Source organism: Chamaea fasciata, unplaced genomic scaffold (assembly GCF_029207755.1).
Source record: "Chamaea fasciata isolate MVZ Bird 193981 ecotype frontalis unplaced genomic scaffold, bChaFas1.0.hap1 SCAF_3, whole genome shotgun sequence".
Taxonomy (NCBI): domain Eukaryota; kingdom Metazoa; phylum Chordata; class Aves; order Passeriformes; family Sylviidae; genus Chamaea; species Chamaea fasciata.
In genome coordinates, this window is record NW_027094088.1 from 1,345,510 (window position 1) to 1,370,950 (window position 25,441).

Consider the following 25,441-nt stretch of genomic DNA (forward strand, 5'->3'; position numbering starts at 1 on the left):
TCCGTAGTTACTCCCAAAACCTCCGGGCTTCACACAGCATTTGAAATTCTACACACAGCATATTGTACTAGCCAAGGTAACAATACCTTTAATAACTGCAGCTGATCAAATGTGAGTTCTTTGACTGCAATCTCAAACAGTTCCAAAGGCTCTGTATCCAGTTTCTTTGAAGAGAACCAACACATAATTAAGCATCACTGAAAGCACCAAAAAAGCCTAAGTATTTTTTATATAGTAGCATTAAAGGCAATTAATGTTTCCTATTTTATTGATAAAGATACAAGTGATACCTTATGATTAAAGATGATCAGTTTTCACAAGACAACACAGGCACTTAAAAGTATAAAGCAGGTGTCAATTTAAAAAACAAACAAACAGTGTTTGGTCTTCCACGCAGGTCAGAGGCTTTGAAGTTCTTCCTTTTTAAAATGTTATCATAATTATTCTGTAAAAACCTGATTGGTAATGTAATCAGGAAAGATGTGTGCAAGTAAAGAAATGCAGTAAAAAATATCGCAAGGCAGGTCAGTTTGCTGCTCTTTATCCAATGTCCCAGAAACTAATAAGAAAAGATAAACGTCCTGGGGCAAAATTCACACACAGACCACTCCCAAAATAAAGATCTGGTGTCAAAAAAAAACACCAAAATCTGTCCACTTGTCACTTCCCCTCTTCACTAAGAAATTTTTCCTGAGCCAGACAATACAGAGTGAAGACACACTGAATATTCATTGCCTCCAGTCCAATTTCCATTTCCACAGCTGTTCAAAAGCAAGCTTCTTATCAAGCGCAACACTGCAGTGGGCGTGGGAGTTTGAAGGCACAAGACTCAGTGCCAAGCAGATAGAGCAGTGTGCTCTGCAATCTCATTCTGGATTCACTGCCAGAACCAGGAGGGGAGATAACCAGAGCAGGACAGAATGCAAACACTCAGGCCTGAGCATATATTCAGCCCCATAGGCACCGCTGAATAAAGCGGAGTTGTCTGGCTTTTCTTCGTCCCAAATCTTAAGTCAGAAAGAAGCTAGACAGTAACTACAATGTGGCCTTGAGGAGTGCCAAACCAGCCATCTGAAATGCTGCTGCTGCTACATCAAAAGGAAAAAAAACCTCAACTTCCCTGCTCTATGCACAAAGTAATGCTGCATACTTATTCCCATTCCATCCCTTGAGCTCCCAGAACTATCTCCATAGGAGCCTGACATTTTACATTCCTAGAATGAGCATATTTACACATAAAACACAGACATTATCTCCTTTACCTTTTTCATGGCCATGCAGCACGTCAGATCATGGTATACTATCGGCACGTGATCCTTAGAGAGATGCACATCAAATTCCACATATGCCGCTCCCTACAGAGAATTGAGAAACACACAGAACAAAACAAAAGCCCATTAACTACTGATGCACAAGGGCTCCACAACTGCATGCAAGGGTTGTCAAGTATTCACAGCTCCTGGACATCAAGCAGAAGTTGAATACAACATACCAGTTAAATCATGCTCAGCAATGGGTTATTAATGATGAAAAAAATATATGGCAAATTATCTTAATTACCATTATTATATCTATCTGTATCTATCTTGCTTAATCTTGTAAACCCTCCAGTAAGATTCAAGTCTTGTGAACCTGATCACAGAGAAAGACTAAGACGATATTTTCAGACACAAATGTTTTAAACACAGATGACTCGGAGGCATCTCCCTCCCTCCTCCCCAGCACCACACCAAGAGATAAATGATGGCTCCATATTGCCAAGGCTTTAGGAAGATATTCCATACAGGAACAAACTGCTGAAGTGAGTACTGTAACTGGTGAGTAACTAGTGAGTAACACAGTAGCAATGTGTTCTAACCTGCAAGAGCAGAAATAGCAGCATTCAGCATTCTCCTGCCCTTTTCAGCAGCAAGAGATTTTCTGTTAGGCTTTCAAAAAATGAAGAAAGACCCAAAAGCTCCAAGTACAATCTTTTGGAAAAGAGGGAGGGCCAGAAAGGAAGAGAAACACAGTAACAGGTTTGGGGTTTTTTACTTATATTGACAGTCTGCAAATTATTCCTTTGAAGGCCTCCAAGAATACCATTTATCAATTATCACTCTGACACCCACTTTTTCAATCAGCACAGAGAGAAAATAGGACATGGGGGGTTTTTTCAGCCCTTTTCTCAGCAGAAATATTTTCAGAGTGGTGGCTTTCAGCCTTTTCAATCTGCAAAGAGATGAAAAGCACTTCTCTGGTGATGCTGCTGATGACAGCAAATTTTTTGCCTCAAGGCATGTTTCTTTGTGAGCACTTTAAAAGCCGTCTATAAACCTGTAGTGTTCACTCAGGGATTAAGAACTACTGTTCAAACCAGGAATTTAGTAGCTACAGTTTTACTCAGTGATCAAGATTCCTGGAAGGAATAAAAGTGACCGCCACCTATCACAGAATTTAGGCACATGGAACTACTATTATCTCCCAAACTGGAAGTTCTGTCTCAGGATTTCCAGTCTTCATTGCAGCAAGCACCAAAACAAGGACTGGTTTATTCCACCACCAAAACAAGGATTGGTTTATTCTACCAGCTCAGCTCCCAAGTGAAATTTTCACACAGCAAGTTTCAGACCACAGCAGACCCAGAACAAGACTCTTGCACCAGTAGTGCCAAAATGGTATTTATTTGTTCAAATTGTCTGTACAGGGTTGAGATTAAAATTCTCCCTGTCTTAGAACACCACCAGAACATACTAAATGCAAGTTCTGATTTTTTTTAAGGGACTTTAGAACGAGAATCTGATCTACTATTAACTTCCCAGAGCTCAGGCAATTTCCACAGCGATTTTATCTAATTTACACCAGTGCAATTACCATTCACTGCATTGAATCATGCAAATTAAGCATACAAGCCAACCTAGCTTGCACTAGGCAGGTGCTGTGTGTATGAAAATACGTGTACATACGTGACTGGCAGCACTCCTCAGGGATGCAATGGTGTTCTCCTGAACTTTCGCAAGCCTGAAACAAGAGCCAAGAGAAAGGGTTTGTTAGATGCACAACAGCACAGAATTGAAACCACAGGAATACAAATCAGAAGTTTTTCTTTCAGAGAACCAGAAACACAAACCAGAGGTTTCTCTTTCAGAGAATACCCACAACTTGATACTGAAGTAAACGGATGTGGGTTGCAGCGTTTTAAACTGACCCCTTCCCCAACTGATGTCAGTGACACAGACCAATTCCCCCAGTTTGAAATGCAAACAAACTCACTTGGCTGTTGTTGTGGAATTCCCTGCTCCCCTGTGTCCCACATCCAGGGTCGTCCTTGGTTTCCAGTATTTAGCATATGAAGCCTTCATGTCACAAGTGTATCCCTGGATGGGTTTGATAATGATGTAGTCCACTGCAAGGGAAACAGCAAGGCTTCACATGTCAGGAAAGAGCAGCTGGCTTTGAGGAGAGATATTCTGCATCTGTTGCTGCCATCAACAGTACCTCTAACTTTTCCAATTGTCTTCCTTGGATTTCTGCTCATAATAGCAAGTGTAAGAACTCCAGCACTCTTTCCCAGTTCTGCAATTGTGGATGACAGGAGGCAGGCAGAGCCTACGTGCCCTGGGAGCACGTCATCTTGTACTACCTTCTCACCTAAATCTTCCTAAAAACAGAACAAACAAAAACCCAAAAGCCCTGCTGTTAGACGGCAGTGAGAACTCTAAACAAACTCTTCTGGCTTGCTCCTCAGGCCACAAGGTTTCTTGTGTGTTACCCAAAATACTAATTTCGGCTAAAAAAATTTAATGCAACAGTGAGTTACAAATTACTATCAGGAAAATAAAGATTTTGACAGAAATCTGCAAAACTCACATTTTTCTTTGACACCCCTTACATTTGATAAGCTTTTCAGATCAAAAGAGCATGCATGGAATAGTCTGTCTTCCAAAATGCCCAAGTCCTGCTTAGAACAAAAATTAACTGGAATAAAATTTATGCTTAAGATGCCAAAAAACTTGGCATGCATTTGCAGGAAAAAACTAATACACAGAATGTGCACTTGATCATGGTCAAGTTCAGGAACTATGTAGACACTTTACAGTTATGACTGTAAGTCATCTTAAAGGCATTTTCAGACCAAAAAGAGAATGCTTTAAAAACTTTACTCTGTGTAAGTTGCTTTCTTTCAAAAAAACCCTTCCAATATTAAGATCTTTCTGGGGAAAAAAAAATAGATCAAAATGACACTGTAGTGAGAATCCAGTTTTAATCTGCACAAGTTAGTTCAGAGAAATCTCTTTTGCTTATAAGATAAAAAATTGAGATTCAATAACTGTGATATAACCAGTTCATACACACATTGTTCAGGTTGAAGCAGGAGAAGCAGAACTTAGCTCTGACAAAGGATTAATATCAAGCCAACCTAACAGCATGCAGTACTGCACACACAGATTCAAGTCTAATTTGTGCTGACTTCTAAACAAGCAGAACTCAAAGAAATTCCTGTGCCACATCAAGAAAGCTCACAAAAACCTTTCTACAAACGGGCTGGGAGTCAGTAGTCTCACACTTGTGTCAACAAATCCAAAAGATCAAGAACATCAGGCAGTAGCCCTGTTTCACAATAATCGCCTCGAGCTCCAAAAGGCAGGCTGGAGCTGTTCCTTAGGGGTGAAAGTGACATACCTCAAAAAAATCAAATATTAACTCCAGGTTATCAGGCTCCATGGTTTGTATTGTGTACTCTATCCATCTGTCTGGCTGCAGGGCGTAGCCGCAGTCTGGCTGAGAGTGCCGACACTTGTAGTCGCTGTCGCTGATGATGGAGAACTCCACTGTGTTTGCCATCTTCTGGGGGACAGTAGGGGAGGTCTTCTCTTGGCCCTCCTCATCGTCATCCTTCTCTAGCCCTTCCAGGGTCAGCTTTACTCTACCCAAAATACAAAATAAAATGGTTAAATCACTGCAGTGCCTTTGGGAGTGATAAAGGTTTGGGAAGAAGCTCGAGCAGAAGCTCGTATGATACAAGAATTCTTCACAACTCACAGAACAGCACAGGGTCAGGAGTTTGGGGCCATTGTCTAAATCCTATTTGAGTCAGATTTTAGTGCTCAAGTCACTGCTGAAAGTTGAAGCTGGGTAAATAAGAAAACTCTACTGGTGGTCTGAGAAGCAGCACCCCTCCAGACTGTTTGGGCTGCCCTGTACAGACTGACAGCCCTAATGCCAACAGGCTAATGAAGAGCACTGAAAACAGCAGTCATCATCAAGATCAACACTGGAACACTGGTGGCTGCTGATATGTCTCTCTGATAAAGCAGACAAGTATACTCTAACAAATATAAGTAATACAGGCTGAAGTAATTAAGTCCCTTGAAAAAATCCTAAATTAACATTTAAACTGAACGGGTTTGTGAAAAATCCTGGAGTGAGTACAAGCCTCCCTGTAAGACTCAGTGTCCTTTATCATACAGAGCAAACCTTCCAGACAAAATGAGTTATGTCAGTGATGTAAGTGTACATCAGTAAACCAAATCCCCTCCAGCAGATGGGACACAGGATTACCCTTTATAGATGCCAAGCCACAAGTAAAACCGAGGTTATATCTCAAAGAAATAATTACAATCACAGAAATCTATTACACCAAGTCCACATTAAAATATACCCTCGTAAAAGAAAAGGAAAGAAGTCACAACACAAGTACTCCAGAAACTTGAAAAATGACACTGCCATAGTGAGTGACAGTCACAGAAACTACTGGACAGATCCAGCACTTTAGGACAGAGTACTGAGTGAGTGCATCTAGCTTATCAAGTTTTATTTCAGCCATTTAATTGAGACAAGAAGCTGCCTTCAGAAATTGCTCTGTCTGCTATAACATGCAAGGAAAAAAGGCAAAGCTGTACACAACACATTGTAAGTATTAAATCTCACTGAAGAGCATCATATTAAATAAACCTTCCCCTCATCAGCAAATCTGCAATTGGTGGGAGGGGGAATCAAATCAAAACTGGAAAAGAAGAAATAAATCAAGTGTAACAGATCCATGGAATGGTTTGGGTTGGAAGGGATCTTAAAGATGATCTAGTTCTAACCCCCCTACCACAGGCAGGGACACCCGCTTGACCCTATGCCAGCTCCTCACCACCCACACACTAAAGAATGTCTTCCTCATCTCTAATCTAATCCAGTCCTCTCTCAGTTTAAAGCAGTTCTCCCTTGTCCAAAGTCCCTCTTCAGTTCTCTTCAGGGACTGCTACAAAGGTCTCCCCAGAGTCTTCTCTTCTCATGGCTGAAGAGCACAGAGTTTCTCCTCCTGTGTCCACAGCACAAATGCTCCAGCCCACTGAGCACCTCCGTGGTCTCCTCTGGACTCACTGTAACAGCTCCACGGACTTCTTATCCTGGGGGATAAGATGCTGCCTCAGCTCAGGATGCACTTGGCTTTCTGGGCTGCAATGCTGGGTCACACTGAGCTTCTCATCACCAACACTCCCAGGTCCTTCTCCTCAGGGCTGCTCTCAATCCATTCTCCACCCAGCCTGGACTTGGGATTGCTCCAGCACAAGGGCAGGCCCTTGCACTCAGCCTTGCTGAACTTGGTGAGAGTTGAAGCTCCCTCTGGATGGCAGCCCTTCCCTGCAGTGTGACTGCACCTCTCAGGCTGGTGTCATCAGCAAACTCCTGAAGGGACATTCCACCCTGCTCTCCACGTCACTAACACCTGAGGGTCACCCCTCATCCCTGGTTTTCACTTGGACATCAAGCTGCTGACCACAACACCCAGAGCAACCACCCAGCCAAATCCTCATCCACTGTGTGCAACAGTGCAGTCCTCCAAGACACCCATTTCCAACAATTAAGTTAATTGGAGTTATAACAATGCTTGCTTTTCGAGGCACCTCTGCAGAGAAAAGCACCAAACTGATTGAAGAAAGAACCTAAGAACACTGCAATTCCAGCAAAAAAAGCAAGAAACACCAAGACACGTATGGAGTACTTAAACACTTGGAAATTGGGCTATTAGCAACCCAAAAGGAATTGAAAGGCTACATTAATTAAGTTAAAGAAATATTACCAGTATTGACAATCAACAAGAGGTAAATTGCAGAGTGAGATGAGCAGGCTCTTACCTAAACCTTGATGTTTTAAATTTCTTCTTAGAGATCAGCACAGGGGGTTTCTCAGAATAATGCAGACGTAGCCTGATTTCTGTCTGACACGTCAGCCACCCAGCATCCACAGTTTTAACACCATCTATCAAAAGCCACACAGAAAGGAGGAGACATTTTAGTAACTTATTTCAGGCAGATCTAGGCAGCTCACCTTCCAGATAATCCTCCTTACCACCAGCCTTGACCTACAGAAATGCAGGAAGTTGGGTGCAGCCCCTCCCCAGTGTCTGTGAACTATCCAGAGCAACCAAAGGATACTGTAGGTCTCTGCTGGCTTTTAATGGGATTAAACAGGAGCCATGATCACGTGTAAACTGCCTGCAGGACAGCACTGAGCAACATCCCCTTGTCCTGGGATGTCTCAACACATGGAATAATACTGCCAGGAACTCTGAGGGTTCATAAGCACCTAGAGGCTCCCTGTTTCTGATAAGCTATGTGTCCAACTAGCTCATCAGAATCAGTGGCAGTAAAGCAGTGCAAGTCTGCAGGACAGGGTACAACAACAGTTTTGATGGAAAGCACAGGGAATCCTCACCCTGAACAGCAAAACAAGGAAAGCCTACAAGCAGCAGGACCAGAAACACAAGGTGCTGAAGCAAACCCCAGTTTTGAGAAGTTCCTGAAGAGCCAAAGCCACCCTTTGAGGAGGATAAGAGGGGAAAACAGAAAAGCTTGAAGACAAGATTTATGAGGCATGATAAAGAGTTCCTTTCAGTGTCAGAGGATTGAACATGAAGTGAGAGGTGGGGCAGACCTGTTGGAAGTGAGACATTTGGGCACACACCATAACCTTTTGGCATCTCTAACTGAAAGAGGCAGAGTGGGCACATTCAGTGTGAGTGATGATGTTTTTCCAGGCATGAGGAGTTCTTCTAAGGCTGGGTATTAAGAGACAGCTACATCTATTCTGTATTTTCAAAAAAATGCATGCTCATGATTTAAAGTTCCCGAATTTCAACCTTTAACACCATCAGAGTGACAACACTTCCACTCTGCCTAGCAGCTTTTTATTAATGTTAGAAGGGATAACACCCTGAGTGTGAATTCACAAATTCTTGATACAAAAACAACTGTAAAAGCAGAGAAAACTATCACAGGCAATTCTTCTCGAAACCTATAAGCTCAAACATTTTTCAGTTACAAGACTTCACCTTGTTTAGATTAAATTAATGGTAAAGAATAAAGGTTAATATATCTCACTTACTACAGATTCCAAAGTCTCCATCGTCGACAGTAATTTCATTTTCTAGAATTGAAAGGAATGGAAAAGAATGCAACAAAGTAATTAGCATTCATATTTAAAAATCATTGCCAAGTTAAATCAATTCTACTTTTCCACTTCACCTCTAAAAAGTGTAATCTAAAAAAAGGTAGGAAAACTGAAACAGACAAAGCAGCATGTTTTCTGCAACCTTCTATAAAGATTGATCTCAATTTACGATTTTTCTCAGTTTCTGCATGAAAAAAAAAACCAACCAACACACAAAATACCACATTTCACTTCAAGTAATCTGAACTGAGAGTAAAAAGGTTGCACAATTTTCTGGCTCGCTGCAGTGTTTTGCTGATAACTACATCAGTATCTAAGGTGCTTTACTTGTCAAAGTAGTGTCAAGGACATTAAATTGTCTTGCAAACAGACAAGAAGGTTGCCCTGCAGCACATTTAAAACTTCTAAATTGAGTTAGTCACAATTAAAATGCTCATTCTGCCCACGTGACAGAAACCAACCTAGCATGAAATATTGAAAACACTCACTTTACACTTACTTTTACCCTCACTCTCTCCAGTGCTTTAAGAGCTGAAATCTTAAGGCACTGAGTAAATTCACCAGCATTAACAGAACTGCCTTAGTCTGAACAAACCATGCATGTCTCAAAACATAAAACTTCACATAATTTTGCCTCTACAATGGTTAAACCCTTTTTTTTCCCCCTAAGAATCATTTGGCTCCTAACCTAATTTCTTAATAACCACAGGCAACAATTTAAGGATCAAAATGACCCAGTGCTAACACACTGTGTTTGCTGCATTTTCTTAAAAACTGCTCATGAAGAATTGAGTATTACTTAGGGGGGGGGGGGGGGGAAATCCCAATTGTTTGGAATGAGGTAATCTAAATTTAGAGATAAAGTCTAGGCCCTAGCAGAGGATAGGCGGCTTCTCTTATCAGTTACTGACAAATACAGAAAGAACTTCTAACAGGAATGGAAACACTACTAATTCAACTGAAATTCAAAAAAAAAGAAAATAAAAAAGCAAAGGGAGAACGGAACGTGATCATGGCACTATTAATGACTAACAAGCAGTGTCTTTGATAACACCTTCTTTCTAAAAGACTTTTTTTTCAAATAATTAGAAAGCCTCTTAACAAATGTGAACTTCTAAGTGTGGAGAAAATAATATTTTTCATGTGCTGGATAAAGACAGTGCATAAAACATGCCATAGCAGCATAAGAGATCTAAGCTACAAGCTTCATTCAAAGGTTATTTCAGTCTCTCTTAAACCCCAGACTTTTTCCCTGGCTTTCAGAAAAGCATTAGTAACTTATATGCAAGTCTGCATGCCATCCTTTCCTTCAGCAAAAATTGCTGGGTAAATAAGTCCATTCATGTTTCTATTTTCATTAATCCATTGACTTAAAGAAGCCTAATGAAACATTTTTGGTTTAAATTTTTACTAATTAAATGGCATTTAAATAAAACCAGCAGTGACTTCACACCCTCCCTCCCCCCCCCCATTTTCTTTAAAAAAGATAATATGGATCCTTAGTCTCAAAGAATTAAACTTACAGAAAATCACTGCAATTCCAAATCAATAAAAAAAAAAACCCAACCCACATAATCTTAAGGATGACAGCAAAGAATTTCACATCCACTCCATTTTGAAGCCACTTATATATATATATATACACATATATATTTTGAGAGTAAGGCCCATGTCGTGCAAAGAACAAGTCTATACCTCCCCCACATTAACAAATTTCAAATATTTTAAAGCTACAGCTATCCATCCCTCTAAACCAGTGTGCAGCATATCAGCAATCTTATGCATATGCCTCAAACAGATGCAGTTGATGCCCATACCTAAAGGGGTAATTGATCGTGGTTGTAGATGAGTCTCCCACGTGTGAACTATGACTTCGCAGGGACCATCGATAGTCTGTAATTTAAAAGTTAAATGTCTGCAATAATGTCTTTCGTTAGAGCTGGCTTTGTAACCCATGAAGCTGGTTGGGATGGTCGTGAGCTAAACTTAAAAGAGGTTTAAGGAAGTAACAGGAGAAGGAGAAGAAGGAAGAGAGGGGAACAGAGAGAGAGAGACTGAAGGAGAAAGAAAAGAAAACAGATGAGACTTCTTACCCCTGCAACTGCTGATGACTCTGTTGGATGTGTTGTGAATACATATGACAAAACTTGTGACAGTCTGACATGGCAGAGAAGTTACATGGAATCATTAAACCTATACTGCTAACAGATAACTCTGCTGGACTACTTTAGTTTCCTTCTGACACACACACACACAAAAAAAAAATCCTGAACTCATGAAGAGCGTTCACTTTGTTCTCAAGATACAGTTTATGAAAAACAAACCCCACACCTTTAATTCCAAACAGCACTCAGCATCTACTCATGCACATAGCAGTTGCAGGGGTGGGTTCTCCTTCAAAATTTGCCTTACTAAATTCAAGGACTATAAAACACAGCTATTTTAGTTGTGGTAGTGGAAAGCACGTTATTTACCAGCTAATTGAAACACAAATAATTATGTGATCGAACCAGCCAGCAATGAAGGGCCTGCAGTCTATTCCAGTTGGAGCAGGGTAAATGAGATTCTTTCATTAAAAAAGAAATACTGTCCACCAAAAGAATACATTTGTTGACAAAAATAGTCAAGACTCAAATAACCAGAACAGTAACACAATCCCTTCTTTCAGAACAATTTAAGTCCGAAATAGCTTTGTAGGTAAAGGCTTTTAGGTAACCACAACTTAACTGCAGAGAGAACATGCCTGATTCCCAGTTCAGTCACCCTGAGAAGTCTCCCCTAGCATGGCACAGTTGTTACTATCAGATGTCAAACAGCTGCAATTTGTCATTTTGATGTTTTGGGGCCTAAGTAACTCTCTTTTCCCCCCAAAATTTGCTACTATTGCCCAAGACATGGAAACTCCAAGGCCAGCTCATCCCTTGATTCAGGTTCTTGTTTAAACAGATTCCAGACCCACAGGGACATCCAGACAAGCTTCAAACTCGGCAGTGTAATTACTCAGGACTGCTTTGTTCCATTACAGCTCACCCAAGAAACTCTGTACATGCAGATGGGATTTCTTGACACACACTGACCACATTTAATCTCCCATGCCCTTGGGTGAGCTAACAGCAAACACCAAACATTCAGCAATGCTCAGCAGGACGGGTTTGCTCTGTGAGTTTCAGATAAAGCAACGTTCCTGAAGAGCTCAGAGGCATCCACACTTCAAGGTCAAGTCAGAATAAAACACATATGCTTAGTTATGTTTTAAAGACAGAATGCATGTAAAAGATAAATAAAATTATGTGGTTGCTTTCAGTTTATTCCTGTTACGGGGCAGTTTTAGTTCCCAGCTTCTCACTGCTGCCACAATGACCACAGTTAGGATTTCTGGGGAAGGAAATAATGAGAAGTTTCTTTCCCCTTCTTTCACAGCACAGTGGCGTTTGCCTGTCACAATGAGAGTTTCTAAAGCTGCAAACCACATCTGTCAGCAGGGAGGCTGCTGCCACTGACTCCCACCATGCAGGCATGCAACACCTCCGACAGCAGGTCCCACCAACACGGCTTTACTTTGTGAACCTGGGCAACGCAAATCTCCCTAACACGGATGAAGCTGTTTCCTTCAGAAGGTGAGCAAAGGTTTTCCCTTGTAAACACCCACGTTGTAAGGAAACACCAATTTATTTCTCACACCGCTGTAACTGCCCATTCTAAATTTAGGTTCCAACGTGACGAATGAATTTGAATAACATTATCCCAACAATAAAGGACACCATGCTGGATACACTTAGCACCATTTCCTCTCCTGAAGGGAATACAACGGACTGATTGTGCATTTAATCCCAGGAACCCTCAACACTTTCCATACTAAGAAGAGCCAAGCAAAGCTACCTGGAAAAAAAGGGCAATCGATTAGAGAACAGGCACAGACATCACTAAGAACCCTCTCCATCCCTGCACTTAAAAAACGTTTTCATTACACGCAACAGAAGCCATTGAGGTCAAAATAGGAATGCCATTTCAGTGGCATGTACTGACCACATCTGAAGAGCAGCCCAGCTGAGCGGCAGAACTAAAGGATGTGTCATCAATATCAATAATATGGTAATGCTGCCCAAAAGGAGAGTCTTAAAAGGGCACCTATTCAAAAGTCACATCAAGCATCTCATGGGCAGTACACTGAGGTAAGTGGCATCCTTTTCCACTAACACAGACACTTTGATTTGTTTCAAAAGCCAACACAAACATCGCCTCGCTGGATATTGATTAGCTGAACATCTAATGCAATCTGAAAGCTTTTAAAGGGCATTAAAGAACTTTCTTTAAAAATCCAGTCCTTTTCCATGAAGAGGAGCTGGGGCCTCCCTCCCCAGCAGTCATTAGACACTTTTGGAATGAAGGGTCAAATGCCTGTCCAGCAGAATGGTTCAGAGGTTAAAGCAGCTGCACCATCTGCATCAAGTGCCTTGGGTACCCGGCACAATTAAATAATGAAAACACCTCTGTGCATCTTTAAATGGTAATTTAGGAGATCCGTTACAAGGTTCCTGCTTGAAGGCAACACAAGAGAGTAGGCATTAGAGGGTGGGGAAAAACCCAACCCCAAATCTTAAAAACGCCACACCAACACATTTATCCAAGTGCACTTCACTAATTAAAACTATCTTTCAAGAGTAATAATCCACTTCAATAATATGAAACAGCTAAATTAGACTTAATTGCTAAAGCTGCGTTTCTGACCAAAATCTCTCTGGATTTCTGTGCCATGTAGAAGACAATAATTAAGCACTAAACTGAATAATTAAAGCAACTCAGCCATCACATCCAACTTGCAAGGCAGCAGCACATAGAAGTCACCTGGCAGGAAATGCTGAGCTCAGGAGAGATTTTACAGCTCTAGAATTTCCAGTAACAGTTTCACACACAATCTGCCATCTCAGCAGATGATAATGCCTTCGTTACTATCACCATAATCATGGGTTCTTAATCTACAAAAAGCTTTAATTACTGAGTCTAGGTCTAAGTTTCACCTTTATTAGTGACTATAGTCCAGGCACTACACGGATTTATTGACTTGCATTTTAAAAAAGTAAATTTAACTCTCATTTGAAACCTCAGAAAGTGTGAAAAAGGTCTTCCAATCCAGTTTTTAAAGTCCTGCCACATGCAGATAGCTAAGTTATTTCACACTTGCCTTGAAATAACCCTGAACTTGTATGATAATTTACAATTTTAGAAGTAAATACAGAACAGCTGAACAGAATAAGGTGTGTGTTCCTTCCTGAGGTTTTCAAATATGCATCGTGCAAACAATGCACATAAAATCATTCTTCTAAAATCTAAGATATACAGAAGACAAATCCCAGCCAAGGGATCCCCCTCATAAGCTGCCACAACCAGAAAGTGAGTGTAGAATAAAACCCAGGAAAACCTCACAGGGAGCTCACTGCTACCAGACTATGACCAAGGAAAGAACGACCTCAAGCTTGTGTCTTATTTCATCCGACTGTGTGTATTTATTTTTCTTTTTGAATGCTTAAGGTCCAAATGTTTGCAACACAGTAAAATCTCTGGATATGCAGGAGCCAAGACCTGACACCAATTTTACAGTAAAATGTTCTTTGTATAAATATTTGCATTCATGCAAAAGTTCTGTGAATTTCAATATATTGAGTATTTTTTCGAAACACCGCTCTGTTTCCATAACCACAGTTATGTTAGCACAAATATGCTTCATTACAAACAAGACTTTCCATTACATCATACCTTCCCTTCATGTAAAAGAATTTAAAGATCAAATTATGATCTTCTCAAAGGGAGAAAAGGACTTAACTTCTTTTTTTTTTAAATAAAATCTCAATTATTCTATTTTCACTTCTAGCCTGTAGCACTACGATGGGTAATCTAGGAATTACCACTTCTCTTACACGTGTAAATGTGTATCACCCCATCTTTGCCACCATGTCCAATTCAAGCCTCTTCACAGAAGGGAACACTAACTTCAGCTGGATCTGTCATCTGCAGGATTTACTAATCATGTGAGGTCAAATTCATACACTCAGACTTGAACATATAGTTAGGATTACACTGTTAGTTTACTATATAAAAAATTAAGTGTCAGAGGTCATATATTGGCAGCTTGTCAAATTTAGGAGATTTATCACAAGCAATGCCTGATGAAAAAAAGAATTCTGAAATAAAAATATGCAGAGGAATTTAACTTAAAATTATCTTTTCCTTAATGCTAAAGCTCCCCATGTACTGTCTCGCTTGCAGTATACGTTATTCCTGTTACTTTTTCATTGTTCTTCAAGAGGTTTACAAAAAGAGGAAGAAAAGATTGTACCCAGATTTCTTTTCTTCATTTTCTAAGAAATAAAATCCTGGGCATTTAACAGGTACAAGCCAGACACCACTAAGCTGACAACCCTGCAAACCCAGGAATTCCCAGACTTTGTTTTGTAGGGTGGCTTCCTTTTCCCCTGCTCTTTATTGCATAAAATTCATACTTACCTTGGCAGACTCTGCATCACAGTGTGCACGATACAGAGCACCTACTCAAAGAAACACACTCACCAACACACAGGGTAAACTTTTGCAAAAGGTAAAACAGAAATTGATTTGTCTGCTGTCTAGGGCTCAGCCTCTGCTCACTAAACTCTGCTTTTTCAAGAGTGATATTGCTTACATTTAAACTTAGGGGCATTTGTAAAAAAAAGCAATGTTTTTATTTTTTGCATTAGAAAATGTAAGAGTCCCATCAGAGCTGCAAGAATTAATCAGCTTTTGGCCTCAGTTTGACCCCAGCAAAAGAAATCTATTATTGGCCTTCCCTTTTTTTCCCCTCAGAGTACCGATTTAAATATCAGTTTCTGACTGGACTATTTCCACATGCTGTAATGAAAAAACCAGAACCGTGATTCATTTGAAATTAGTGTTCTTCACTGAAATGATACCTCCATCAAATGTGGGTTTTTTTAGTGAAAAAAAAGGCTGACAAAAAACTTACATGCTCTTGACAGTAATATGAAATTTTTTAAAAGATACTGATGAGATGATTCTGTAACTCCTTTGCACATTTAGCTACAGCCTTCATAATCCCAGTTTCAATGAGGAACTAAAGCCCAGGGTGAATAGCTACAGGATATTAATAGAATAAGAAAGACAGCAAAGGCAGCATTAAATTTCTTAAGGTTATTACAAAAAAAAAACAGTTCAAGAGTAGCTGCTTTATTTTCCCAACTTAGCCCAGCTTTTTCCTGGATGCAGCCTCATCCCATCTGCCCTCGTGCAGTGTTTACAAACCTGTACACTGCCACATACATTAAACTCTAACTTATGGAACTTCAAGTTGGAGGGTTTTTCCCTCCAGTTTGTGCAAATACCTATATACAAACATACAGAAAACAGTGGGATGCTTCATCCCTTGTCTCACCTTTTCACTTAAGAGAGATTAACTTTGGTTAATTATGCAGCACAAAATCTGGTTAATTCTTCTCATGCTTCACAAAACCAAATTGGCAGTGATTTCAAAAACTTTCAAAAATTTAATGCACCTCCTACACTAACCATTTTTCTCCCACTATCACTAGAGAGATCACACACTATTGCATCCCTTCCACGGATCACCTGAGATCCAAGCCCTGCCCAAGCCCATATTCAATTCTAACTAGGAGAACTTCACCATATTATTACAGCTTTATAATAATTGACCACTGAAATCTTTAGAATATTAACACTGGTTAAAAAAACAATAAATAAAAGAAGAGGATATAATTAAAGTTACTAGCATATGGTCATGTATTTCCAGAGGTGAACTGTGAGTATTTCCACAAACGTTTCAATGTTTCACGTGTTGCAATTCAAGACTTAGTCCTAAAAAAACCTCAGGAAATCCTTTTTTTTTAATTTCAAGTATGAGAATTTTATATAGGGATGAGCCAACTGAAGAGTAGAAAAGGTTGTACATACCTTAGGTTCTAGAAAGTATCCTTTAAAATACCGATATTGAACAGGAACTCCTCTAGGAAGCTCTACAGTAGCTTGCCATATTTTCTCACACAGACTGTAAAGAAAAAAGAAAAACAACCAACCAAAAAAACCAATAGCTTCAAAATACAGCCTAACAGGCACCTCAGACACATGTCTAAATAATATTCTAAAACACAGTCTAGTGTGTTGTTGCAAGGGAAGTTGTTACAGAGTACCTCAGCCAAACAGAGATGTACAGAACCGAAACGGAACTTTTTGATGGACAGAGCAAGAATTCTCCTCCCATTGAACAGATGGGGGAAACGTGGTGAAGTGATTCACAGACTCATCCAAGAGCACACAGCAAGGCACTGACAGAATTACAAACACAGCCTGGTCTCCTGCATCACAGAGCTGCCATAAGCTGGCACCATTTTAAGGAAATACTGAATTATTCCACTGCATTTAAACTTTTTTTTATGTCCACTCATGCTTATACACACATCTCCTCCCCTTAAGAATTTTAATGCAGCTCTCAGTTTAAATAATCTCCTCCCCATCACTTTCCAGCACAATAATAATTTACTCATAGTCTTTTCTTTCTTTTTATCCTACGCATCTCCTATAACCTGCCACGGGACTGAGAATTGCCCCAAAGCAGTTTCTTACTCCAAATATCTACAGCTAAACTACTGAAATGTCAGCCACAAGAGCAAGAAGCATCATCTGTAACTAGGAAGGCACACCCAAGTTTCATGTTTCCTTAAACATATTCCTAAGCATTCAAAGTGCTCAAGGGCAACACAAGAAATTCTGGAGTTCTACTAACAGCACGTGCAGCTCAAGAGTTTACAGCCTCAAAGTCAGAATAAATTTCTTGCTCCAGAACTCCTAATGGGACAATTAAAAAAATTTAAAAGAAGGAAAAAAACCCATATCCCCCAAAGAAAACCAAAAATCCCCATTAACTTACATCTCCTCAGTCTGCAGGACCACCGCCAGCTGGGGATTCCAATTTCCCAAAGCACTGCAGCTCCCACATATTGCAAAAACCTCTCCTAAAAAATCCAAACAGAAAAAAAAAAAAACAACCCACAATCATCATTACTCCAGGCTAGATGGCATTCAAAAGTGCAGCCACAGTCAAACTTCCAAGTAATTTAAATACACACACCAGAATCACTCATCTAAAATCCCTCCTGTCCAGAAAGGAATCTTACACCACCCAAAACTCCAAGCGCATTTTCTTTACCATCCCAAAGACCTGAGGGAGGGACTACTGACAACCCCAGCCCTTAAAAGGGTTGGCTTTCAAACCATCCTTAAGGAACAGTGTTCAAAAGACCTCTGGGACTGTAGCAGGGAAATATTCACAGTAAAATGGTTATTTCCTAGATACTCTGTATTTTTTAATGTACGTCCATATTCCCCCCAATTCATACCAACAATTTAGAAAGCACAGACAAACAGGAGGTTGCTAGCATGATTCCCAAGGCAACACACCCAATTGATTCGATTCCCAAGAGAAATAAAAGTTAATTTTGCTGCTACGCTTTCAGTTTTTACTGGACACCAAAACATAACATGAAATTGTCACATTTATCTTAATGCCCACATACATGCAGAACCCAAAAGGTCACAACAGTCTATTTCATTTGGGGATATCCCATTGCAATTTATCTATTTTTTTTTTTTTAACATAAAACCTGTATGTATCAGACTGTAAGAACAATAATGATAAATACTAATGGACTGAACAAATTCGTATTTTGCTGTTACAGGGTTTCAACAAGACTTTTAGACATAATTAAAAGCTGAATGAGAAAATATGGAGTCTTAGGGTACAGTTAAGCACCACAAAAGAAAGACACAAGCATCTCTGACTTATATTCTGTTCTTTAAGTGAGTAGTGTGGGATTATTACACAATAATCCCAAGATACCAGTGGACAAGCTGTATGCAGCATGCGCACACGACCTTTTCCTAAGGCACGTGTCACAGATGACACTTCCAAGCCCATTTAAATAAAAAAATCTTTTCCTACAATTTATTAAACAAAAAGAAGCCTGAGCTTTCTGGACGCTGGCTATAAGCACACAGATGCAGACAAAAATCTGCATTATGTTATATCTGGTATGCAATTGTCCGTGTCAGATGCTTTCCCTCTTCCACCCTATCCTGAGGCACGTGATGATTTGTTTTTTGCAGGGAGGAGATAAAGCAGGGAGGGAAGACCACCTGAACACCACACAGGTAGAATTTCTGAGTGGAGATATTAAAAAGAAGCTAAAAATTCTTTGAACATCCCGTGCACATACTTTGAAGGGCCATTTAATTATACTCCTCTTAGTAGGTGCCAGCAGGAAGAGCTCTCTGGGCTCCCATTTTAAACCAACCAGTGACCACCTCTCACTCAGTAAGGCACCACACACAAAAGGCAATGCTTGAATAGGATGTGCAGCTACCCCTAAACTCCCTTTAACTGCCCTGAAGCTGAAATAGGGTTCGTAAAACACTGCCTCAATTGCCCCAGGAATTTCAAAGTGAAATGGAAGACAAACTGCCTTCCCACGGGCAATTCTGAACACTGTGGGGTTTGGGATGGGTTTGTGTTTCCAGCTCAGGGTCCTCAGCTTCTCCCCTCTCCTGGTCATGGAATTCATTCAAGGCTGCTCCTGGCAGAGCTCCTTCGCTCCAAAAAAGGTTAATCCAAGCCTCCTGCCCCAGTGAAAGCTTGCAACAGCCTCATGATCCAACAAGAATAACACAAAACCCAGCAGTATCAATATTGTCATAAGGAGAAGCGCCCTTTTGTGTCACCTACTTATGCTGTAAGTATCTCCAGACCATTCTCTGTGAACAGCCACTGGGGCAGGATCTGGCTCTCACTAATCCTCCTTTTCACTGCAGATATTATTAGCACAAGAAGAAGTTATACATCCAAAGTCAGCTTTGCTGGTGCCAGTGCCACCACAGCTGTGGAAACAACAGTGGAAGCAGCACAAAGAGAGCACAGCTTGCAGTACTCCATGGTATAGCTACACCAGGCTGGAGATAAGGTAGATTCACTTTAAAAATTCTAACATTCTCTCCAGAATGCCACAAAATACTCTCCTCCTTACTAACAGCTTTATGCTGACATTTGAGGATCAGTTTTCAGTCCCCAAATGCCAGCTCGCCAGGGGGAAACACAGGAGAGGTCTAACACGGGGCAGATGTCAAAACCTGTCAAATGTTTTGATCATTTTCTTCCCTCACCAACTACAGGAAACATTTCTGCCATCTGGCACTGGCCTGGCACAGGAATTTTGCCAATCTGCACCCACATTCATCTGCTTCTATCAGGCAACCATCAATTCCTTTTTTTGGGTGTAACTTCTGTGCTGGTTTCTGGCTGGGGTAGAGTTAATTTTCCTCACAACAGCTAGCAGGGGGCTGTGTTTTGAATTTGTGCTGGGAGCAGTGCTGATAACAGAGGGGTATTTCAGTTCCTTCTGGCAGTGCTCACAGCACCAAGGCTTTTTCTGTCCTCTCCCCACCACAGAGGGGCAAAAACTGGGAAGGAACAGGGCTGGGAGCAGTTTTGGGGACCTCAGTCACCAGCTGGGGTTAAACCACAACTCCTGAAGATGAAGGCCAATGCAATACACTCAATTTACCAACACCAGATCGTCATGTTCTACCTGATGTGGTACCCTGTGCTCCTCATTTGGATTACAGAAGCTATTTTACACTTTTTTTTTTCCCTGCATAGACAGAATGCTGAATTAAGCCGCATATTCTTTCTGTCTCTAACGTCTGATGGAGATCACATGTTGTCAAAACTTTAAACAGGGATGCAAAGATAATAAAAAACAGAACAAACACACCTAAATAATATCATGGATCAAAACACAAATGCTTGTTTCCAGGGAATGAAAAGACACTGCAGAGAGAAGATTTTTAAACCATTTCTGTCAGCATCAAAATCTTTAGCACATCATGAAATTTTTGTTTGGAGAAGAAGGTAAAATTTATTTCCCAACTCTCACTTTCAAATTCATAGGTGAAATGTCTTAATGTATTTTACAATGATTTATCCTGTTTATACTTAAGCTGACACGTTCTTTTATCTCTGAGGAAAACAAACAAGACAGCCTTTGAACACTCTATTAAAGTTTTCCCCTACACCAACCACACAAAAAGCAGAAAGAATGATTTGAGTACCTGGTGCTGATAATCCTCTGACATTAAAAGTGACTTGACAAGAGGTCATTTCTGCAAAACTTTTGTCTTGGGATAGTTGAAATCTCCTGTAGTGGGAGAAAAAAAAAAAAAAAGATACTAATTAGAGGAACAATCCCTACATTTGTTGCTGTTTTAAGTAAAACAGAAATCCCACCCCTTAGAGGGCAGCAAGCACTTGTGATATCACTGTTTGAAGGAGCAGCAGAAGTAAAAAGCTCTTTAAAAAGCAGCTGTAGAGCCAGAAAACAGCATCCAGCTGCAACACCGGCACAAGAAAAAGACTCCTTCATCAAACACCATATACAAGTGTCAGTATCCTGCAGCATTTATCAGTCGTCAGCTGAGATCTTTTCAAAACTCTTAATTTTGTTTCCAAGGCGGCCCTTGGAAGGTTTTAACAGATTTAGGATTACGACCCTTGGCAAACAGTAACTCCTGTCTCATCTGTGCTGTTCCTCAGCATCTTAGACAAAGCACAAGGAAATTTTCCCAGAGGAGCACAATCACCTTGAAGGAAAGGGGAATAACCCACGATAGGTGACAGCTCTCTGCTGTCACCCGTCCACCCCTGCAGGCTCTGCTCCCCTACTTTACAGCAGAAACCCCGTTGGTGTATCACGTCCTGGATGTTGTTAAACTGTCACCACCCAAGTGTATCCATCTGGACATGGGCTACAAAACAATTACACTAATTATATGCAGAATAAATGGTTTCAATTAATCCAGGTCTTTACACTGCTGTGGGGAGCTTTTTTCTTCTTTTTTTTTTTTTTTTTTACCAAGGAGGTCGAATGTTACTATTGCTCTTTTTGAAGAGGACAAATAGCACTTTATTTCAGCACAACCTTGCTCAGCAATCCTTTAATAACTACATCAGGAAGAACTGACAACACTGAAGAAAAATTTGCTGATTTTCATAAGGGAAATCCTTGCCCTCAAAGGGCACAGGACAGTTAAAACATGCCTTGAAAGCAAAAGACAGCCAGACACCAAACAGGAGGGGGAAAAGAAGCTCATCATCATCAAACTTCATTCCTTGTGGGCACTTAGAATGTAACTGCAGGTATTGAACTCTCAGAACTGTTTCTTCTGGATCTTCTCTCAATTATGACTCTCCTCCTCTATTCCTATTGTAACTACAGCTGCATTTACTTTACATTCCTTTTTCTCCTGCCTTCTTTTCCCTCTCTGTGTCCAGGAAGATGGCTTTTCAGTACTAAAATGAGAGTAAAAAAAAAAAAAATAGCAGAACCATAAAGGTTTCTGGCCATATATTCCAATTCTACATTTATATTTCACAAATTTTATCATTCCGCAAATGATGAAAGCCCAGAACTACTGAAGCTAGAAATAAGCCCAGCCGATAAACAGGAATTCCACGCAGGGCACGGCCTTTAGGAACTTTCTCATGTGTGTGTCATCAGTCACTGTGTGTGTGTTAAGTGACACATTCTAACACTTGTTTTTAGCAGTTATTTATAGACAGGGAAGCACAGCACCTTTCAGTGCTTGCAAAAACAAACAAAAAAAACCCTCCAAACCCCAAACCAAAACAAAAAACCAGAAAACAACAAACAAACAAACAAAAAACCCCAAGGAAACACAAACAAAAAACCCAAGCTGTTTCCAAAGCCAATGCAACGACTCAAATTTAAACTTCACCAAAAGTCCTGCTGCAAATCAGCTAATTCCCCAACTGAGAATCATCCAAAATCCTCTCAAATAAGGCTTTTAGCCAACTTTGTAAAAATTCTATGTTCCTACTTGCAAGACAGGTGGGGACTTTTCTAAACTGCCTAGTAAAATAATTTCACTTTTCTATGTAGCAGTAGCCAGTTGTAAGGAGATTTTGATCAACTGACTATGCAAAATAGCCGAAATTCTACCCTAAAATGCATTTTATCTCAAAAACCTACCCAAAGGATGTACATGAAGAAAAGAAAAATTCCACTCCACCAAGCAAGAGTGTGATTTTTTTCTAGCAGAACTGCAGGTACAGGTATTGCACTGATATTTAGGGTCAAAGTACCACCTCTCAGTCTGAAAAAATACCTTTTCTAGCAGAGCACTGAATGCAAACAGACAGTGAGGAAAAATCAGGTCTGCTTTTTGTTAAGGCGTCTAGCCTATGTGGTATATTATAATGCACTTATAAAAGCAGCCTGTGCTTTCAAGACATGATACAAAAACATTTTATTTCAGGAGGAGGAAAAAAGAAAGTTTAAGCTGTCTAGTTACTGATGGTTCCTGAAAAGAGGTAATAACTTAATTCCCAAAGGGGAATGGCAAGTTTTAACAATCAAATCCTCTGACCTCTAAGTGTCAGGCTTCTTGGAAATGGGATGTTCCTTCCTTCAGGTTTTCAGCACTGCTCAAGCAAAGAAGTTGGCAGAGAATTAGCAAAATCTCCTTTTCCTCCCCGCTCCTGGCATGATGGATTTTTAGGAGGATGCAAAGAATCCTCAGCTCAGAGGGGTCATGTCATTACTACTATGGGGAATGGAAATAAATTACAACGATGAACACTTCCTGATCAGCAAATATTAATAAAAACCAAACCAAACTAAAACACACACACACACACACAAACAAAAAACCGAATCAAAACAACAACAACAACAAAAAAAAACCCACCAAAAAACCCCAACCTGACACGAAACATTAATAGGAAGAAAAGAACAGGAAATCCCAACTCTCCCCTCCCTGATTCTAAAAGAGAACTTCTAGAAAAAGCAGGTAAGAAAGCAAAGATGACGTGACCCAATCAGCTATTAAAATGTCACGAAGTATCACAGATTTCCTCTAAAATGAGGCAGTAAAGGTCATGGTGGATGGGGAAGACCAAAATATTTTTTGGCTGCAGTTAAAAATATACCAGGACAGAGACTTAATTTATTAATTCAAATCTTGAAGTTCACTGGAGCCTTGCGGCTTACAGATCTGGTGATAGATCAAAACCTTTCAGCTTTAGTGGATTATTCTGCCCTGCCCTTTACTCCCCTGACCTTTCCAATATGATTTCAGAGGTGCTGGCTGCTCGCTGTACCGTATCGTGTATGTTTTTTCAGGATTAGCTAAACACACAGAAGGTAATCTGGGGCAATCCTGGGATACAACAGCCGATCTGACAAACACTGAACAAATTCCAGAGCCATAAAAATTCACAGCAGCCATGAAAGCTGGCTTACCTGCTCTCGATTTAATACAACTGATATTTTTAATATAAAACTTCAACAGGTTTTGAGGCTCTGATTTCAGTGGGCCAAGGGCAGGTTTGAAGTACAGTGGGAATTTTTCTTAATTGTGGAGATTCACAAGCCTGAAGGCTTTGAACTTTGTTGCATGGACAGCTTTCAAAATTAGGAAAGGAACACTTCAAGCAACTACCTTGACAGAGCTGAATGAAAAGCTGATTTTATCAACTCTGAGTTGACTGTAAGGGCTGCAGAACGGCTGATTACACTTAGCACATCCATTAAGGATAATCAGAATTTGGCAACGTGCTGGTGAGAAAGCCAAAAAGTATCAGACTGACAGCAAAGTGTCACATTTCTCTCCTTCTCTCCCCACAAAAAGCCACCAATCTCTATCTAACAAATGGATAGAAAGCTAAAAAAAAAGAGGTTAAAAAGGTCTTTTTTACTAATAGTAAAAAATTCTGATGCAAAACTATCAACCCAAAACTCACTTGGGTAACACTGTGTTTAAAAATGACAGGATAATACGCAGCACAGATTTTTTTCCAATGAGGCGAAAAAATGCAGCTTACAAAGTATCTTTTTAACGGTGGTTTGGGGTTTTTTTAAGCTAATAAATTTTATAGGGATTTTTTAAAGGTTATTAGACAACTAAAATGGGACATCTGAGTACACAGGTGCCAGGAAATTCCTGAAATGCATTTCAGTACTTTCAAACACCTGATTTTCAGTGTGAGGCTCATTCTGCCTGCTCTATTACTGAATTTGCTTAGTTAGCTGCAGAAAAACGAAGCCCATTGCCCTGGGTCTGGCTGAGATGGAGTTAATTTTCCCCACAACAGCCCTGACAGTGCTGTGCTTTGTGCTGGCAGCTACAAAGGTGTGGATAACACAGCAGAGTTTTCCCTGCTGTCTCTCCAACGTTCCTCACTATCAGCAGGAGGCTGAGGGTGGGAAACAGCCTGGGAGGAGACACAGCCAGGACAGGGGACCCAAAGGGACAGTCCTCAGCAGGTGGCATCTGCTCAGAGATTGACAGATTAAAATAATAATAATAAAAAAGGAAATAAAGAAGCTAAAAGAAAGAAGGGTATTGGATATTTGAGACATTTGTCTTCCACAGCAACCCCTACACATCCTGAAGCTCTGCCTCCCTAAATAGAGACTAAAATCTTCTGTTTCCCCTCATTTCTTGCAGAAATCCTTTTTGCTTTAATTAACTGCCTCTACCTTGACCCCTGAGGCTTTTTCCACCTTTCTCCCCCTGAGGAGAGGACAGAGCTGCCTGGTGGGCAACTGGAGAACAGCCGAGGTCAACCCACCAGCACTGTGCATGCACAAACAGGATCTTTCATAACGCCAGCACACATTTCATCACAGGTCGTGGTGCACAATCCAAAAAGCAAACATGCCCAATTATTTCCAAATATCCCTCGATTTCTGGCATATAAAGATAAAATCGGCAAGGACTAGAAGGCTGGAGGATTTTTGCTTTGACTTTTGTCATTTTGAGCTGACGTTTTCCACCTTAAGAGACTCGTGAGATGTACGAACACCAAGGAGAGTCCAGCTCCAGGCTGAAGCAGGGGAAAGGTGCCACAGTCCCAGCCAAGCCGTTTTCCAGCTGGGAGGAC

General features: G+C 40.4%; 1 protein-coding gene across 4 annotated transcripts in view; it reads right to left on the reverse strand.

Moving 5' to 3' along the window:
* GPCPD1 (glycerophosphocholine phosphodiesterase 1) overlaps positions 1–25,441 on the reverse strand; it is a 40,485-nt gene that overhangs the window by 12,205 nt on the left and 2,839 nt on the right. For all 4 annotated transcript variants that reach the window (XM_066177677.1, XM_066177678.1, XM_066177680.1 and 1 more), the window contains exons 2-13: positions 20,590–20,675; positions 17,357–17,441; positions 16,384–16,477; positions 10,242–10,317; positions 8,359–8,400; positions 7,110–7,233; positions 4,663–4,906; positions 3,478–3,640; positions 3,253–3,385; positions 2,946–3,000; positions 1,263–1,355; positions 87–164 (exon numbers count right to left, since the gene is read on the reverse strand). In XM_066177677.1, the coding sequence (XP_066033774.1) occupies positions 87–164; positions 1,263–1,355; positions 2,946–3,000; positions 3,253–3,385; positions 3,478–3,640; positions 4,663–4,906; positions 7,110–7,233; positions 8,359–8,400; positions 10,242–10,317; positions 16,384–16,477; positions 17,357–17,441; positions 20,590–20,638 (1,236 nt within the window). In that variant the 5' untranslated portion in view covers positions 20,639–20,675. The remainder of the gene's footprint in view (positions 1–86; positions 165–1,262; positions 1,356–2,945; positions 3,001–3,252; positions 3,386–3,477; positions 3,641–4,662; positions 4,907–7,109; positions 7,234–8,358; positions 8,401–10,241; positions 10,318–16,383; positions 16,478–17,356; positions 17,442–20,589; positions 20,676–25,441) is intronic.